Source organism: Populus nigra, chromosome 1 (assembly GCF_951802175.1).
Source record: "Populus nigra chromosome 1, ddPopNigr1.1, whole genome shotgun sequence".
NCBI classification, from domain to species: Eukaryota; Viridiplantae; Streptophyta; class Magnoliopsida; order Malpighiales; family Salicaceae; genus Populus; species Populus nigra.
In genome coordinates, this window is record NC_084852.1 from 46621952 (window position 1) to 46641256 (window position 19305).

General features: G+C 35.9%; 4 protein-coding genes across 12 annotated transcripts; 1 reads left to right on the top strand and 3 right to left on the bottom strand.

Annotated features, from left to right (window-relative positions):
* Window positions 1-371: 371 nt before the first annotated feature.
* LOC133680945 (uncharacterized) lies at window positions 372-4505 on the bottom strand. 4 transcript variants are annotated; one of them, XM_062103999.1, is made up of 6 exons: window positions 4353-4505; window positions 3994-4086; window positions 2638-2723; window positions 2457-2521; window positions 2248-2330; window positions 372-629 (listed from the first exon to the last, which is right to left on the bottom strand). In XM_062103999.1, exons 2-6 carry the CDS (start codon window positions 4072-4074, stop codon window positions 615-617), a joined length of 330 nt encoding a protein of 109 aa, XP_061959983.1. In that variant the 5' UTR covers window positions 4075-4086; window positions 4353-4505; the 3' UTR covers window positions 372-614. The 4 variants fall into 4 exon arrangements, with proteins under 4 accessions (XP_061959983.1, XP_061959980.1, XP_061959982.1 ...); XM_062103996.1 differs by lacking the exon at window positions 372-629 and adding an exon at window positions 642-1067 and having other exon boundaries at window positions 4353-4501; XM_062103998.1 differs by lacking the exon at window positions 372-629 and adding an exon at window positions 642-1067 and having other exon boundaries at window positions 4363-4497.
* A 96-nt stretch (window positions 4506-4601) lies between these two features.
* LOC133680947 (uncharacterized) lies at window positions 4602-8466 on the top strand. 2 transcript variants are annotated; one of them, XM_062104001.1, is made up of 3 exons: window positions 4602-4758; window positions 6902-7013; window positions 8224-8466. In XM_062104001.1, the coding sequence occupies exons 1-2, from the start codon at window positions 4602-4604 to the stop codon at window positions 6988-6990; spliced, it is 246 nt and encodes an 81-aa protein (XP_061959985.1). In that variant the 3' UTR covers window positions 6991-7013; window positions 8224-8466. The 2 variants fall into 2 exon arrangements, with proteins under 2 accessions (XP_061959985.1, XP_061959984.1); XM_062104000.1 differs by lacking the exon at window positions 8224-8466 and having other exon boundaries at window positions 6902-7228.
* Window positions 8467-8724: 258 nt separating this feature from the next.
* LOC133687270 (magnesium transporter MRS2-1) lies at window positions 8725-13333 on the bottom strand. Of its 5 annotated transcripts, XM_062107030.1 has the most exons (8): window positions 13068-13333; window positions 12853-12922; window positions 12618-12784; window positions 11779-12385; window positions 10015-10143; window positions 9581-9916; window positions 9445-9492; window positions 8725-9015 (listed from the first exon to the last, which is right to left on the bottom strand). In XM_062107030.1, exons 4-8 carry the CDS (start codon window positions 12364-12366, stop codon window positions 8785-8787), a joined length of 1332 nt encoding a protein of 443 aa, XP_061963014.1. In that variant the 5' UTR covers window positions 12367-12385; window positions 12618-12784; window positions 12853-12922; window positions 13068-13333; the 3' UTR covers window positions 8725-8784. The 5 variants fall into 5 exon arrangements, with proteins under 5 accessions (XP_061963014.1, XP_061963015.1, XP_061963013.1 ...); XM_062107031.1 differs by lacking the exon at window positions 12853-12922; XM_062107029.1 differs by lacking the exon at window positions 12618-12784.
* A 2139-nt stretch (window positions 13334-15472) lies between these two features.
* LOC133697375 (chaperone protein dnaJ 8, chloroplastic-like) lies at window positions 15473-17237 on the bottom strand. The gene is made up of 3 exons (XM_062120273.1): window positions 16816-17237; window positions 16606-16674; window positions 15473-15895 (listed from the first exon to the last, which is right to left on the bottom strand). The coding sequence occupies exons 1-3, from the start codon at window positions 17062-17064 to the stop codon at window positions 15701-15703; spliced, it is 513 nt and encodes a 170-aa protein (XP_061976257.1). The 5' UTR covers window positions 17065-17237; the 3' UTR covers window positions 15473-15700.
* Window positions 17238-19305: the final 2068 nt, after the last annotated feature.

The window sequence follows — 19305 nt, forward strand, 5'->3', positions numbered from 1 at the left end:
TCAGAGCTAATGGGATTAGTCGAAGTACACGCAAACTGGTCCGGATACACACGTTAAACTAAAAAAATAAAAAAAATTAATCCTTATATGTTTTGGAGGCCACAGGCTACAAAGAGAGAGGGATAAAATACAAAAGGTATATCTTAACGAAACATATAAATGATTTGCATGTACTCAGAAGGATTAGCCAAGTTAGACGGTGAGCTTAAAAAGACTACTAGCATTTTGTTCATGCGCATTGCGATGATCACTGGCCATGTTCTGCTTGGGTAGAAATGAGAAAGGGCAAGAAAAGACATGGCAGGAGCGCAAAAGGAATTTCCCCAGAATACTCACTTGATTGGATAAATATGTAAATTAGGCTAGCAGGTGCCATACACTGTCAATGATGCTGGCCCAAATGCACTGCATGGCTAATCCTTCAAAAGGTATCGTTTCATCCTTTTCTCTTACCAAATTCACCTACATTTTCCCTGTCCCGACCATAGAGATCGTGCCTGCTAAATATCTTGCCGTCGAAGGATAAACATTAAGAAAACATCCACCCCACTTAGGACTAGAGTGGAGAAAACGTTTGCGAGAGAGCAAGATAAATCCTTCATATAATAATACCATCAAGAAAGACAACCCTGGAATCGAGATATACAAATGCATGATTAGATTCTATATTAAAAGAAAAAAAGAATACATCATTTAATCACCACGTCTCAACTGCCAACATTAAGAATTTGAGTGAAACACATTGTCACAAAAATAATCAACGCGTTTTAGGTGCTGCGTGTTTTATGCATCCATTGAGGCATCCGATGCAACATTAAGTAAATTGCACACAGCCACTAATCTTTACCATCATGAATAAAACTCAAGGGAAGCCTTTAAAATACTCAATGGCCGAGACAAGAAAAGGGATGGTGGTACTTTCTAAGTTCATTCCATCACCCCAATAGCTCTCAGACTAGTATAAACGACCACCGCTAAAGGTATTTTCTTGCAAGAGCACGGACTTTGGTGTCAAAATGCGAAGATGCAATGCGGGAACCAGGCAAATAGAGGGGGTTGAGAAGAATCTGCAATAACCAATATTTTTTATTTATCAACATAGGGAAGAAAAAACCATTAAACATTTCAGTCACTAATCAATATCATAGCAGAGAAAGAGCAACGGTTACCCAGATGCAAAGCAATAGGGAAAAGAACATATTTGTCCCCTGACTAACACGTGATTCTCAAATGGCTACCCAATAAAAAAATTCCCAATTGGATCCCCCATCCATGAAAGATTTCCACTATAAAAATCAGGGGAGCAATCTCTTTTCCTCACTCTCCCTTTACTTCACTTGTTATCTAATACTGTAGGGTTGTGATTGTAATCGATGACAGCAAAGTATATAGGGTATCATAATTTAAGTTTTGGAGAGTCATCCACTCCATTCTTCATCCACCAGTTCAACTAGCTTTTATTCTACCATAGGAGAAAAAAACATGAGCCATACACCATCCACTATCTTCATGCTCATTTTAGCCAATATCAAACCATTAGCTCCACAAACACTCGATGCATTCATTTGTATCTAGCTGAACTATCGGTTCCGCTACCGCTTGTTGGGAGATCTGCTCTATCATATTGCACGTTGGTCTATGGGCCTATGCATATGAGATATTACATTATGAGTGCACAAAGCCTTCTACGCAGGTGTACAAGCTATTGGGTTATAGGCCTATCAATGTATATCAGCCACTCACTCTCTTTGTCCTCAATTAATGTAGGCTATTTTCCAAAACTCAGATGTGCATATATTTCAATAGATTTTGTAGCATGTGAGGCACAAAAGTAGCAGCAAAAACCGGTACGAGCATGACCAGGAATGAAAAGTGCAGGAAAGAAAATGTGAACTCAAATCTAAATTCTAACAAGATAGGAGCTGCAGATTCTCTCATGAAGTTGGAATGACATGAGTACAATGAGGTGCTTGAAGTTGACAGTGGCATTTTCTGGATCTTATACCCCAATATGATTGGGAAAGGAGTCAACTGCCCAGCTTTGTTTGTTAATGTTATTCTCTCATAATACCATGAACTTTGGCATAAGCAGCTAAATGAGTATAATTTCTCAGCATATAGAGCTATCCATAATCTTAATACAAAATACTGACTTGAACAAATCAGCATCTATGTTTAACAACGTATGCACCAAAGAGAATATGCTGTGTGTAAGAATTCAAAACTGGAGAGCAAGGAGTGGTTTACCTTTATATACAGCTCATGAACCTCCTGGAAAAAGCTCTTGATTCCATCATCATTGCGAGAGTCATGAAGTAGCATGAGTCTTGTATGTAAGATAAGTCAAGGAAAATATACACCAACAGAAAATGCAAAAAAGATAACATAAATACCATTATCCATTTTCTCTGCGTTCTTTTTGTCACTATAGCAATTAAAATCACAGACACAAAGGATATGACCTGCTGTAACATAAACTGATACCACCAAATCATTGAACCTGTCAATTGCTTTCAAATACCTGTGAAAAGGATGTGATAAACAAGATTTTAGGAGGCAATGTGAGCAATAAAACCAGAGTGGTCATTGTAGAAATGCATTGATTGATTCAGATATATTTTGAGAATTAGAAATTACATCGCACTGGTGGTCCATGCAAGATCCTGAACAATATCCAAAGCTGCGTGCAATATGAATTGATGCATCTGTGCAGCATCTTCCCTCTGTCATCAAGTAATTGGCTGGGTGTTAATCACAAGTAGCTTGTGAGGAAATCAAAATACAACCAGGGAACATAACAAAATAATAAAAAGATGACAACAATGGTGTTTCCAGAACCCAATAGAAAAGATAACAACTTCACCATGAAAGCATGTAAGCAAAGATGCACTCCCACACATCAGAAATTTGATATTAATGGTGTGTGCAGCAACTTCACCATGAAAGCATGCAAGCAAAGATAGACTCCTACACATCAGAAATTTGATATTAATGGTGCACGCAGCACTAACAGCTTGTTTGGGACCAATTATATGCTAGAATTGATTTCGACCACTTCAGGAGAATGAATTGATTGGATTTGCTAATGGTTTTTTTTTTTTTTTTTGGAATAGGTTTTAAAATTGTGGAATTCATTTTACTTTAGTTAGTGAAAATACATCATTTACCCAACTTGCCTCATCCTTAAAAAACTTATTCCAATCATATGAGTGAGAGAAAGGGAGGGAGAGAAGGGTGCTAGTGGGATTAATTTTTAATGGATTAATTCTGAAGCAAATCACACCCCTTTTAGTGTAATTTGCAAATCTATAAAAATCTCTAATTTTAATTGGTTGTAGAATTCATTTATGTCGCTTAAAGCTTTCCAAACACTAGAATTGGGTAAATGGTGTTGAAATGATTTCATTTCTACTCAAATCTTAAGTTTTCAAATAGCCTGTAACTTTTTTCTTTTTTTCTTTCCCTTTAATTTCTCTCCTAGATGCTTCTTATATAAAATTTTAAAGGTCACTTTATGACACAAATAGATCCTAGAACCTTTCTGCAAGTCCATAAGCATGAAACTATGCAAAAAGCTGTAAAATTTCTTCAAGTAGATTACCAATATTTAAAACAGCGACATCAGAGGTTTGTGAAAGAATTATTCCAAATCACATGTTCCCATTAACTTTGAAGCAAAGGCAGTACCAAAAGAACTTTCAAATGTTCTATCTTACACAGCACAATAAGCCTAATACCTTCAATTCTATGTTTTGGAAATTTGGTGAATAACTAAACATAAATCGGAATAAATGAAATAAGCAACATGAGAAAGATCAGAGAGCCAAAGAAACACAACAAAAACAGAACACAATTCTATATCAAGGCACTTTGGAAACAAGAAGTCAAGCTAATAAAATCAATCATATGCATTTTTCGCAAAAAATAGAGTTTCCAATCAAACAATCAATGAATAAATAAATAGGAAAGATTAAGAAGAAAAGATGCGCATACTTTAGTAGCAGATCCAACTTCAGCTTCATATATAGGGATATCATCCCTGCTCACAATTATAAAACAAGCTGTGGTTGCCATCCTTCAACTACCCTATCAATCAAAAACTCACAATTCAGTAACAACAAGTAGATAATAATGCACCATTTAGTTACCTAGAAAAACAAAATAATAATAATAATAATAATAATAATAATAATAATAATAATAATAATCATCATCATCATCATCTTGACCCATTAAAGAAATAACTTTCGATAACAGTTAGGTGAGCTCATATTTTCCAAAGACAAGCAAAGATTCAAAATTTTGAAAATTTTCCGTATTTCAAAAAAGAGTGAGATGATGCAAAAGCATACCTTTTTATACCTTGATTTCACTGGTGAACTCCCTGCACCATGAGTAAAAGAAGAGAGCTTCCTGCTTCTCAAGTCTGTTTATGTTCTCGTCTCCTGATATTGGACTTGGGCCAAGCCCAAACATTCAGTTTGTATATGACTAGGCCCAAAATTAAAATCTAAGCAGCACAACCAGGAGAGGAAACCTAGAGAGAGAATTTGCTGAGGAGTTGAAGAAAACAGTGGTGAGTGAAAGGGAAACGGAAGAAAATGGGAAGCGAGGCAACAAGCAATGGTAGTGCCAACAGTGGAGGATTCAAGTCAAGATTACAGCGTTACTTGTATAGTGGAGACACAAAGCATGTCATGGCTGGCATGGCCGTCATAACTCTTGTCTTTGGTGTCCCTTGGTTCCTCATGAACAGAGGTTGTTTTTCTTCTCCCCTTTTAATCTTTTGATTTGGTTTCAAATATCTATTCTTTTAAATCAATTGGGTTACTTTTATATGATTTTTGGGTTTCTGGGTCAATGATGAAATTGAAATGAGAAGTGACAGCAAGTGGAAAGTTAGAATCTTTTTACAGTTTTTTTACCTGGTCGTTGCCATGTCGATGCTGCTTAGTGTTAATTTGTGTTTGGTTAGTGGAAAGTGCAAGGAAAGGAAAGGAAAGGAAAGGGAGTAAATTTTCAAGATTTTAATTTTTTTTCTAATTGATTGGGAAGATGAACTATGTTTGAGTAAGAGAGAAGTACTGCTTTGTGCTCAAAATTTAATTATATTTAAGTGCTGCTGATGTTGGGTTTGATTTGTTTGATTCCAAAGCGAATGTAGTGAAACAAGAAAAGTTGAGACTTTCCTGCATCTTTCTCTGTTTTTTTTTTTTCCTGCTTGTTGATGATGTAAAAGCCTCTCCTGAAACGTTCTTTGTGTTAAAAGATTATATTTATGGGTTCGTTACTCACTTCTCTTTCTTAGTTTCTTCCACAGTCAATAAGTTATAATTTAAGATGAGAAAATAGAGAGGGCTGGAATTATGTTTTGATAGAAGGGATTAGCGTGAATTGTCAGATCAGAAGTGCTGTTGATGAATTAAGCTGGGAGACTTGATTATGGGTTCTTACTAGGGTTTTATGCTGTATGAGGAATTACATACTCAGAGAAGGGGAAAATATGAGGAGGACAAATGGGACTTCTATGGTAAGATAGAATGGTAATCTTGTCACTCCACTGATATCAACCCTTCTGGTACCTTCTAGGAATGATGATGGGTGGTTATTGTATTTTCAATCAAGTTGCAATATTTGATCTAGATTGTGAGATGGAGTAAAGCATTATGAACATGAAAGCAATAATTGCTGTTTTGGTTACTTGAGGAGGTAGTCCCTGTCATCTACATTTTTTTTCTGTTCTTGCTTCTTCGTTTACTGATTAGGCTAATAGAGAGTCCTGAATTCCTTAATTACAGATATCATCCTTGGTTTTAGGAACATGATTCTTTGAAGATGTTCTTTCTGCACTGCTTTAGTTTAACCTTCTTTTTGGGCACATTCTTCTGAGGACGTGAGTGTTGTCCGTGCATGATCTCCTCTCAACCATATCATGGACATTATTGTTGGCTTGGATAGCCTTGTTTTGAACTAGTTTTCCCCAATCAACTAGATCATCTCCAGAAATCATGTTAGCATTTTATTCAGTCCTTCGAATTTCCATCTTTTTTTCTTTGTACTTGCCTTTTCTTATTTATTTCAAGTTCAAGAGAAATCAAACCCGTGTTGTAGGTACAAATAAACAAACCAGTGATAGATTGGAATGAGTTGTACCAAATGAGACCCTTTTCACGTTTCAAACTAGATCAAGGAGGATGGAGACTTGGAATTCAAAGAGAAATATCCCTTAATTTAAGCAGAAAAGGACTAAAAATGCTACAGTATGCTAGATGAACTGCAGTTTGGAGAGATTCCTGGATCATGAAGTATGCCAAAGGGGGACTTTTCAGTCTTTTACAACAAGGTGATTGTTGAGAGTAATCTCAAAGGGTGTGACTCTAACCTCCATGGTGTTGCACTATGCAAACACCATATCATGTAGTTAAAAAATGCTTCATTGGATACAACATCATTCCAGGTTCCTATTATAGCATAGATGCATGCCTGCAGTTAGTACCGCTATTCCAAGGCTCCTCCATAAAAGCAGCAATTGGCTGTCTCTGTATAGAACCTATGCTGATTGGGTATTGATGGAAGATAAATTGAACCTGTAGCCACTGTTACTTGATGATTTTCATGTATTGCAGTGAGATTCATCGTGGTGCTGACTGCTGAGGGTTGTTCTGTGCTCATCTTGTGAATCTATGACTTGACTTCTTCATAAAGACAACCTTGAGACTGTCATGGTTGTGTTTTTCCGCTTGAAAGGAAATTGGCCTTGTTACATTATGTTTGTCCATGAGGGTTTAACTGTTTGAGATGTGGGTGTTATATTTGCATGTCGGTTTACCAATTTCTTTATTGTTTTATTTGCAAAGATATCTACAGCTGCTGTTAACTGAGATCATCTTTTCTCCCATAGGAACAAAGCACGCGTCTCATCAAGATTACATGGAAAAGGCTGATAAAGCAAGGCGTGACAGGCTTTCTTCAGGTTCTGCTGCTACATGATTTTTGTGATCGCTTTCTTCAAGGTATTAGTTTCAAGTGATCATTTTAACAGTGGAAAAGTACAAGGAGTTCTGATTGTTCTTTTCATCCACCCTCTTTGGCCATGGCTAATTTTCAGGTCAAGGAGTGGATCTATATTTGTGTTATAAGATGCCATGTGCAAATGTTTATGAGATGAATTGAAATTTTTCTGAGTTGGCAAATCCAAATAGAATTCTTGCTTTATTATCCCTCAAAATGGTATCGATTGACTAGATGGAAATTAATGGAGGTTGTACCTTATAGATAGTCAGATTAAATATGCAGACTAAGGTGAAGTTTTTTCGCGGACTAGCACAGTGAGATAAAATATTTTTCAAACTAGTACAATTTTTTGGTAGTTAAGACGCCCAAATAGGACATGCGCAACTAGGTGTGTTGTCCATGCGCAGCTCATACTCAAATTTCACTTCTCCAACAAATTAATTCATCCTCTCAAAAATCAACATTCATCTTTTATAAAGAATCAATTGCTATGAAATGAACAAAAATAATTTAATAGCTATAAAAAAAAGATGACATGGCATAAAAAAACAAGGGAGGAGAGAGAAGAAAAAGGAATGACGCATCATTGACAAATCCATAGATATCATAGAAAGCCAACTTTGAAGCTAGTGATAAGTTACACGTGTTGTCTAAAGATAGCAAAATACTCTTTGTTGACATCTCATCACTAGCATTGAAGTTGGTTTTCTCTTGTATTTATAAATTTATCTTATTGGTATCTTTCTTATAGTATTTGAAGTGTCATTATTAAAGCTCCGGTTTATCCTTGACATGTCATATTTTCTTCTTTATTCCCTCACCTCTGTTTTTTTTTTTTGTGTCAAGACATTTTGTTTTATAACCAATGGATTATTTTTGTTCATTTCATAGTTAAAGATTCTTTATAAAATATAAATGTTGACTTTTGAGTGGATGAATTAACTCGCCAAAGAAGAAAGATTTAAGTTGTGCAAATGCTATACCGGCAACATGCATGTATTATTTGTATATTTTTTATTATTATTATTAACATGAGTGTCTGGATCAGCTTGCGCGTACCTCAACTAATTTCATAGGCTCTAAAATTAACGACCATATAAGCCTTCAGTGATTATCATATTATTTACACATATTAACTAATGTACTAGTTGAGAAATTATTTTTCCAAAATAAACTATGCTAAGGCAGGCACGTTTTCACCTGCTTCAGATCAATGAGGGCATGATATGGGACCTTAGCAATGGATTTCAGGAAGAATGTTGCCCAATAGTAAGTGATAGTAAGAAGATTGTTACCGTCAACCACTGAAAATAGGTACGATTGAAATGTTGAGTCTAGTATAATATTTGCAATCTCTGTAGTTTCTTCGCATGTGTTGATTTCCATTTGCCATTAGTAAGCATAAACATATCAACCGTAGCAAATAAAGGAGAACCAACTTTTCAATTTTTATTGTCCATTCTATCAATCAAGTAATAAATAATAGTAATTATGTATTCTAATTGAGTTTAATGTAAACTTAATTAATAAATAAATCAACTTTACATGCTTGAAAAATATAGAATTAAATTTATTTTATTTTTTATATTAACCTTATCACCTCCATTTTATTCTTTCAAAGTTAGTTTTAATATTAATTTATCTGTTTTTAGCATAACAAAACAGATGAGTTAACCTCTAATTTATTTTTGTATATTTATTGAGATTAAATTTCATTTAAAATTTCCTTGGAATGGTTTCAAAAGAGAGTTCCAAACATGTTTTAAAAGTTTATAGTGGCATAAGCCTTCTGTACTTGAAGAACCATACAAACGCACAAAATATGATGACTCCGGTAACTCCAGTAATTATGAGGACCCACTTAAATGCACCAGCATCATCAAACAATGGTACGGCGAAATTCATGCCAAAGATACCTGCCACCACTCCAAAAATGGCGACAACAAATGTTGCTGTTGTGAGTAGAAGCTCAAATTGGATCAGTTGATTTCGGACATTGTCCTGCAATCAAAAATTTCCCTCGTCATAAAACTGGTATCCACCCCATCAACTCAAACAAAATTGACAAAATTAAATGACTAGTTCCCAAAGAAAATAATGTGATATCTTTGTATTATATGGCCATCAAAAAGGATCTTTCATGAGTCAGTATCATGGATTACGTGAACCCGCACTGTTATCCAATAAGAACAAGAAGCAACACAGCCAGCAAGGATCCAGATTTTGTGCAGCAACAAATGACTACTTATTTCTTTCTGTGCATCATCTTAAAGAAGTTGCCAGCTGTGCTTATCACTTGATACGTTGAAGATGATCCTGATTGACATTTTTCTAATTACCAAAGTTTTAAAATAGCAGTCCCTAACAACTGAGCTAAAAACAACACAATTTAATATTAAGGAGGCCGGAGGGAAGGAGAGGAATATGTACCAGCTGAATGTTGATGAAATCCTCTGTATCATCAATGTATTCCTTCAACTGAAAAAAAGTGAGAAAAATAAATGAGGCGTTAACATCCTAAACAAGGAAAGAAGAAATGGAAATAATCATATTGTGCTGCCCGTACCGATGTCAACTTGTTCAGGGTGCTATCAATGACAACAAAGTAAGCTTCTAGCAACATCTCCAGCTCTTCTATATTCTCAGTAGCACTTTCAGAACTCCTCATGCTCTCATGTCGGCTCCTTGCAATGCTCAGGCTTTTCTCAAGTTTTCGTGAATCAGGGGGTGATGAAACAGGAGAAACTGGAGCGGAAATAGATGTCCCACCATCATTTGATCTAAATCCCATCAAAGATTGATCGCCATAGAATGATGATTCCATCCGACTTTTCTTTTCAGTGAGATACATTTCAGCCATATCTCCATCATCATCCATGAGCTGCTCAATCTCATCCCTTACCTAGATACAAGTAAATTCAGAGAGAATAAGAATTGCGGAATAGATATCAATCAAATCTTAATTGCAAGAAAGGGAAAGGCAAGTGAAATTAGATATACCTTCTGAACCCTCCGAGTCAAGGCAACAAGTCTGCTTTTTAATCGCCGTACACGCTCCAAGTTTAACGTACTAATCTTGGATGTCAGTTCATCTAGTAATGGGTATGCTTCAATTTCTAATTCTGCTGCCTTCAGAAAATTGCAATTTAAATAAGATTATTAACTTGCTCTAACTTAATGACTTTTACCACAGAAACTGTTACGGGACAGACCATGTGATACCTTAATTTAGCAAAGGCTAATGCAGGGAAACAGAAGGTAAAAAGACTGAATTTTGTATGAAACAAAAAACAACAAAGGATAGATCTAGATAGACATAAATGGGAAACAAGACTGATGTAGCCATCCCCGAGTACTTCTCTAGGCCATAATGAGACATAATATCATTTTCTAATACATAATCAGCCAATATGCCTCTTTCAAAAAGACAATCTGAATTGCATTTTTAATGACGTAAAAAGAATGGGTCTGGGTCTAACCATCAAAATAATAAAAACCAGCAAGACATACATATTGTGATACATGCAAAATGCAGAAGACCATGCAGTGTGGGTTGCTCCTGTTCTAGAATGATTTGCTTTTGCTTAAGTTGATCTGATGTTACAAACCCCTAGTACTTAACACTGAACCTTTCTGGAGATGAGTTCATACCATCACTATAACAATAGGGTAAAAAGAACTAAAGAAACCTATAAGACAACTCTCGGATCAAATTTGATGACTTGCTGAACACAATTTAAGCTAGACACGGAATAATGAATTCTTGGTTTCATTAAGAGCTCTTAACCTTTGTTGAGTTGAGAAAGAATTCTTGAGAATTCAGAGCTTTTCCCTCTGCCTATAAAAAATTGTTATTTTGAAATATCATCAAGGTGAAAGCTAATAACAGAGAATGGACTGAAATGAACCCAAAAATCTTGCAACAGATTGGAAATAAAAAATCAATCCAAAAGGAAATATCTTTGAGACCACTATGATCTAAAGAATAAAATGAGGAATCATTTACTCAGTCAATGTAGATTGCCAATTATGCAATTAATGGTAATGCCTTCAGTTAAGTGAATGTTAGTAGCAATTACCATGTCATGTCATGTCATAAACTCAACATGGACAAAGGCAATAGGTTTGCATATGTGTCAAATGCAGACGGCAATCTCATATGTAACAAGATAAGAAAACAAACTAAGAGGAAAACAATTAGCTAGAACTTTATAGGAGATTTTCTAAAATGTCAGTCAATAACATGGAACACTGTAAAATGAAAAAAGCTTCACTGAATAACAAGCTAAATTGCAGGCAAAACATACACAAACAAACGTCCACGTGTAAAATGATCCACGAGTTTGTAGCATAGAAAGATGTCGACTAGGAAAATACTGCCTGCCAGTAGGGTTAGAAAATACAGCCATGTCTTTTTGTTTCAAGATGTGCAGATATCACAAGATTTATATAATGACATACAGCAAACCACTTCAATTAATCTAGAAGGTGCATGTACATCATTCAAGTGTCAAGGACATAAAAACACCTATATGGAGAGACAAGACAGTTAGTAGTACTTATCAACTACTATGATAGTTCACACTACAACAGCTAAATCATATAAATTGTGGTTGAAAAGTTCACTAGGATTAGAAAAAAGAGTAATGACATAGGAATACACAGCTTTCATAATACTTCTGCAACAAGCCATTCTTAATTTCGTTGAATAACATCATTCATTCAAATCAAGCATGTGAGAGATTTAAAGTTCTGTTTACACACCTGAGAATCAAGGAATGTACAAGCGGCTTCCAGAGCAACTTCAAGAGCCCTAAACTCAAAGGGCAAATAATCGGGGGATGCATTCCCAAATACATTATCAAAATTCCTACTTCTCCTTCGATTCAATTCAGCACCTTCTGACTGCCATACCTCACCCACCCCTGGTGTTATCAATCGCCTTTGTAGCTCCACCACATACTGCAGCACATAGCTGTCAAGGGAATTTAGGAGTAGAACCTCATCAGCTGTAATAATACACCGAATCTGCTCCAAGTTTACAACTATAGCCTTCTCTCTACCAAGGATTGTTGAGGGGTAAACAAAAAGAGGATCGAGCAGGCGTAAATCACGAGCAGGTAGATCACAGCGACGCATCATAGTGAACTTGTCAACCTCAATAATTTGAGAATTTCCAGATGAATCAACACGAATCCATGATCGAAGGCCTTGGCCACGCTTTTTCAAACCCAGAACATCAACACCTTGGAAAGGTTGGCGTCCAGAGGCAGATGGTCGATAAGATGAATCTCTAAGGTTTATAGCTGATGCTGGTTTTGGAGGGAGCAGGCGTTCTTTAAGGTCCGCCATTAATAACAAGCCCTGAATGCTGGTACACATCAGGCAAATGAAAGTGTGAGTATACTCATCACCATCCTTTTTTTTATCCAGGATGCGGAAATAAAAGAGAACACTAATGGCACTTAATCCAGCTTACAAAGGCCCTTCTATTTGAAGTCATTCCATCAAGTACGGTAAAACTTTACTAATACCACGAGAACTAAATTCATGTAAATTAAAACCAAAGAACGAAAAGAATGTCCGTAATGTTGAATGGATACTTAGTCTCAGCAAAACATTGCTAGTGAACCACGTTGAGGTACAAAAAAATGATTTTTTGCCCAATCAATCTTTCCTTTTCAGGAACCACAAAGGAAGGTCCTAGCTTCGCAAAAATCTTGATTTCTTTAGCTGAATTAGCATTTCTATTATCGACCCACAAGCCCTCCTGCAACAAACCCTAATTATTGCCTAGATTAACAATGTAAACTGACAGACAAATTAAAAACATCATACATAATCACAAAGAAGCAGCTTCAAGAGAACCCCAGAAGCCATAACTAGGATTTCAATGCAAGGTACACAGCTGCAGCAGATAAAACAAAAACTCAAATCACAGCCTTGATTTCTCTATTGATAATTCATTAAAAAAATGAAAAAGACACCCAAAAGAGGATTGAATGCAATGAAAAAGCAAACCCTAGATTCTAAGAATCAGATAAGCACATTACCTAACGGTGCTTTGACGGGTTGGTGGTTAGAAAGGTTGAAATGGAGAGAGAAAGGGGTGGGCTTCGTTTAGGGCTAAGGCTTGATAGAGAAGGGAATCAGGCAGAGAACCTTAATGGAGAATCCAGTAAGATTAGGATACAATAAAGGGAAAATACACGAGTTTTGTTTGTTCTTAGTTCAAAAAGCTTAAAGCATACCACTGCTATAAAGATGGGTCTTCTGTGAGTTGGCGGGGTATTGAGTATTGACTCGATGCCTCTTCAACTACGTAGGGGAATACCCACGTACTCATCACTACTGTATTTTCAAGTTTACTCATGTTTTTAACAAGGCACGTGCGTATAGAGGGGAGGGACGACTACATGCTGTAAATTCGTCATTTTACTCGTGGTTATCAAAACGGCCCGAGGATCTGACCCGGTTAAAAATCTAGATTATTAAGGAGGTTAAAAAGATATTTAAATAATATTTTTTGTTTTTAAAATATTATTTTGATATTAGTATATAAAATGATAAAAAAATTCTAAAAAAAAATTCTAAAAAAAAACCTCATATTAATATGTTAACATGTATATTTATTAAAGTGGTAATAAATAAACTATTTAGGTGGTGGTCCAGTAGTAAGAGTTTGGGACCAAGAGGTTTGCTTCCTCTGTGATCTCAAATTTGAGTCCTGTGGCTGCTCATATGATAGTCACTAAAAGCTTACATGATTGTTAACTTCAGGGCTTGTAGAATTAGTCGAGGTACGCACAAGCTAATCCAAACACACACATTAAACTAAAAAACTAAAAAAAAAAAATTGAAGTCAATATATTAACACGTTGAAAGTTGCGTCAGCAAACGATTTGGACATATTAAAAGAAAAGTTAAAAGACAAGAAGTTTCACAGCAACTACACGTGGATTGGATTATTGTAGATTGTTATAGTAAAATTATTTGTTTATACCTGCGTGGGAAAAGCTTAAGTTTTAAAAGTTGGGGGTTTGTTGGTTTTTTTTACTGCCGGTTAGTCATTTTGGAGTTATATGTGTTTTTTTATACAATAAAAATTATTTATCAATGATTTTCTTGACTGACTTTTCACATGCTTTTTAACTGTAAAAATATTTTTTCGCATCATATTTTGATATTTTTAACCTTAGAAAAGGTATTAAAAAATAATTTTTGTCTTGAGAATATTTTGATATTTTTACACGAGTATCTCATGTGATTAACAGGTTTAAGGGTGTGTTTCGGTATTTTTCAAGTTTTCTTTTAATTTTGTATTCATGAATTTGTTAGCGGTGTTTCAAACATATTAACGGATAAGTGATATCCATACTTTTTAGGTAGCGTGTGTAATGTGACTCGGCTGTCAAATCTGATCATCTACCATATCACTAGATGAATTATTAACGATAATATTTGTTTTGATCCAGAAAATAATATGATCTTGGTCCATGACAAATTGATGCAAGTGAATTTGTGTGAGGAAATTATTAGCAGGTATTAGCAACTATGATAAATAAGACTCCATGGCGAAGTTTTGCAATCTTAAAGCAGGCCCATAGGCCTAAGCACACGCTAGGCCGAGGGCCACAAAAAGGTTTTCATAGAGCACAAGAGCCCAGCTCATAACTCCATATAATGGACCGACAGGTGGGCCTTTTGCCAGCCCAACTGTATACTGTAAACTGCCATCTTTTACTCCTTGCAAAACGTCGTGGTTTTCAATTAGGGATAAAAACCCCTTCTTCAAGAGACACCAGCCACGTCATCTGCAAAGAAAACCTAACCCCTTCTTCCCGCACATCCCGTTTTCCCTTGAAACAAAGAACACCCATTAACCTTTTCTTTTTCAAAACCGTCAAAAAATCGTTTCCTTCAAAAACTCAAACAAGATCTGGTCATTGAGGAAGAGGCGGTGGCCGTCGTGTGGTCTGTTAAAAGTGCCACCTTAAAATAAGAAGTTGGTGGTGAAAGTTTTGTGTTAACCACTAATTCCTCTACCGTCACCACCATTTCCGTAGTAAAGAAAGAGAAAACAAATGAAGAACTGAAAAAAGGAAGTTCAGAGATGACTGGCTTGCACAACGAACCTGGAATTTATCATTTTGTTGCCTTTTTGCTGCTTATTTATTTGAGTTTGGATTGGTTTGGTTTGCAAGTGGAAAAACCTAGGTCATTGTTAAGAGGGTTGCTACCAGTGTTCTCTCCTTTAAAAAAACAATACATTTAGTTACAGTAACCTGCAATCTTAATATATGCAAATAGTTTTTTTTTAATTAATTTGAATCAACCCTGTTAAATCTCTGCCTGAGACATGGGATCCTGCGCGATCGATACTAGCGTCTGGTAAAACCTATCGGCATCAGTTGTGGTAATAACACTATCAGAAAAATACTCGATCAACAAGAAGAGATAGGCAACAATGGTGATAAAATTATTCCAGGGATACTTCTCATTAGCATACATGATAGATGCGCTCAGCAACTTTACATTAAAAAAGAAAAAAGGTGAGATCAAGAGAAGTCCCACGTCTAATTATGTACACCAGAAGCAACCATGTAATCTTGGTTGAGAGATGGGGCGGCGATCTTGGAGCCTTAGACCACCATTAAAATTGCTCATATATTATTTTTCTTTATCTTTAAATGTAAGGATTAACATGGGATGAGTAGTCACGAATTCCAGCCCCTTCCCATCCCATCCATTCCTCCCACATATCCCAATCTGTGTCGTTCATTCCTCTCATAGGCTCATCAATTCCCTGTTCCGACGGCTCATAAGACATGTACATTTGTGATGATTCATCTGGTTCTTCCCTCAAATTACTCATCACAGTCTGCAGGAAAAAAAAAAGCATACTGTTAGACAAAAAGTGTCCCTTGAGCTAAAGCTCAAAAGCATAGAAAAGTGTAACACGTAAATTGCATCCCAACAACAGCAAAATGATAGTGATGGCTCTAGGAGACAAGTTCTAGGCATGAAAAGACACTCCATCGAAACCAACATAGCCAAAAGAGTCCTCCAAGAGCTTGCAGCCTAAATTCGCCCGTGTCTATGATAACATGATAAGGGTGTCATGTCCTATCAGGATGGTTGATTTAGCCACAGCCCTTTTGAACAAAACCATTCAAATTTCATCCTACTGCTGAAACAGAATTGGATAAATCCCAATTTGGAAGCATACACTGTAAAGAAGCCTCTAATTGAAGAGTTTGATCGTTCCTCCAATCTTCACTTGACAAGTTATCAGTATTTATTTTGGTTGAATTCTGTCCTTTTTGTGTAAATTGTAGTGATTGAATTCGTATATTTAAGTCTTCATACCATTTTCAAGGTATCCTACAAGTCTTCGGATTTAATAGATGGGCCCTGTCCTCAATTATTTAGGTTGAATACTTTCGATTCCTATCTTTATTTTCTATGCCTGGAGAATAGTCATCCTTTACCAAATCCGACTTGAACCCCGCCAAAGAAGGGAAAAGGAACGCAGATAAAAATAATTTAAAAGGAAAAAAAACAAAGAGCGATAAGGAGATGACTACATACATCATAGGCTTCATTGATCAGGCTAAACTGCACACCACAATTGCTTCCTCTGCAGACATCTGGATGATACTGAAACAGAACAGGAAGGAATAAATAAGCAAAAATCCCTAAAAAAATACATCTAAAACGATGAATTGAAAAAAAGGAATTAAAACCCACCAAGAAACCCAACAAAATAATTGAAATTTAAACAAGAACAATATATTATACCTGCAAAGCAAGCTGTCTAAAAGCTTTCTTGACCTCAGATTCAGAAGCATCAGGTTGGATCCTAAGAGTCTTGTAAGGGTCCATGACAGAAGGAGAAGAATAGGAAGCAGCAGTAAAAAACCTGACTCCATCTCTCCCCATCTTATCATTACTATTCTTCTTTCTCCTATTCTTGATCTGAAACCAAGAAGCTGAAGACCCCGCACACCCATTTCCTCCCACCATCCCAACAGCTGCTGCACTTGCCATTCTCTCAAACCCACCCAAAACACAGTCCAAGAATCTCCCTTTATAAGCAAACAAGGGGGGGGGGACACTATGGGCAGAGGCTGAACGTTGTTTTGTTAAAGGATAGTTTTACAATGGTGTGAAGGCTGTTATAGCTTTGAAATCAGGACATGGAGGGATTGTTTAAATAAGGAGAGGGTGAATAATAAATATATAGGGAATATAAATTGCATTATGAGGGGTGATTTACAGTGGGGTCCTTATCCAAAAGGGTCAGTGAGGTGACGTGTCTTTGATGAATTGTGTTTTGTGCTTATCCTGGTCCTTGTCAGAATTGGAACGTCCACTCTTTCTTTTATATTTATCTAGGGTTTCTTCTGGGAATATTCCACTTCAGAAATCTAATTATCTTATTTACTCTCCCAGATCTTTTTTTAAGGTTTTTTTAGCATCGCTATAAACAGGTTGTCTGTGTTTTGTTTTATAAAAATAAAAAAATTATTTTGACATATTTTTAGATAAAAAATTCTGTTAAAAAACACAATGCATTGTAATATCTTACATACAGAATCTAGTTTAATCGGCAGGTCAATCTAGTTAATCATTGAATCAAAACCTAACTTGGGTAAAAACCTGACTTGGGTAAAGTTTAATGTTAAGTTAAAGCTAGAACTGTGTTATGTTTGATGTTAAAAACCATTTTTTTTAATCAAAATAATATTTTATTTTAAAAAATGAATTCTGTAAAAAACAGAGAGTCTTGTCTTGGCTCCCCTCGAGGGGGAGGGGTCACCGAGAGAGTGCTCTTGTTAATTTCGAAGGAGGCAGGGTTGGCACGCCATAGCCATCTCTATTATTCTAATGCCATTACAGGGTGGTTAATCTTCAACTTGTGTTCTTCTGTGGCGAAAACAGAGGGCTCTTCGCATCACTTTCCATGCGTTTGAATTGGTTATGGATTGAGACTTGGATCGAGAAAAAATCAAGGCACGAAAAGGATGCATCTATCTCCTGTTTAATCCCATTTATTTTGTTTAATTAGTCCAATACAAGACGAGTTGTGGAGTCAAAAGATAGCATGAATATGGAGATGAATGATATTAAGATTGAAAAGGATGCACTTGTTGGCTATTATTTTATCTGGTGTTCTTGTAAAAAACACATTAATTTAAAGGTTTTTCATTCTCAATTTATTATATTTCCATGAAATAGCATTAGAAAGTTATTTGAAATGTTTGAGAGTATAGTACAAATTATCTTCTAAAATGTTTTTTTTTTTGAAATATATTAATGTAATGTTTTTTATTTTTAAAAATTTATTTTTAAAATCCACACATTAAAATTGCAAAAACCATGTTATCCGAGGGCATGGGGCTGCTGCTGGTGAAATGGGTTGTGGACAAGTGTGCATTTTTCCTGTGGTGAGAGAGAAGGACAGCACAACAGCCCGGCAAGCCCAACAGTTTGTGGATAGCTTCCCCTGACAATCACCTCGTGAATCAAGGAAACAAAATATTGGTTTTTTTTATTGACAGATTTAAATTGGATAATGTCTTGCTTTTTCCTTCTTGATTTTGATAATCAGACAATTCTTCTCTTCTTCTTCTTCTTTGAATGGATGGATAAGAGGATTTATCTGGTTTACACGTGTGCTGCACGCGCATCAATTTACAGAATTTAGCTGTAAGATATCCATCCATTAACGTAGGAGGTGGTGGTGTTCAAAATCAAGAAATTTGAAGGATTAGAGCTAAACATGGAGCATCCGTTGTCCTCTTCACTTGTCTTTTTCTTTTAATTTAATTGTAGAGATTTCAAATTTCATTTATATAAAGAGATATTGAAAATAGACAATTAAATAGAGTAATCAATGTCTCTTTTTTAAAAAAAAAATTGAAATAACCCTAAACTAAGAGTATGAATGCACCAATAAATTTAAAAAAAAAAATAAGTATTTCTCTGATAAAAATAATAAGAATATTTGCGCTTATATCTCCATTTCCTTCCATCAACACCATGTTTCGGTTATTTCCTTTGTCTGTCACATTTCCAGCATCCGCGGCCTTAAGAGGGACAGTCGAAAGAACAACTACGATTGCATTAAGGCAAGTCTGAAGCTTGTGAAGAAGAAAATTATATACACCTACACGGTGGTTGGGCAGGAGATGGAGACCACAAATGCTGAAACAGATTTTTGCCCTGTTCTTTTCAAGGTGAAGCAGCCACAGCGAAGCCTCCTGATGAGGAAAATTTAGAAACTAC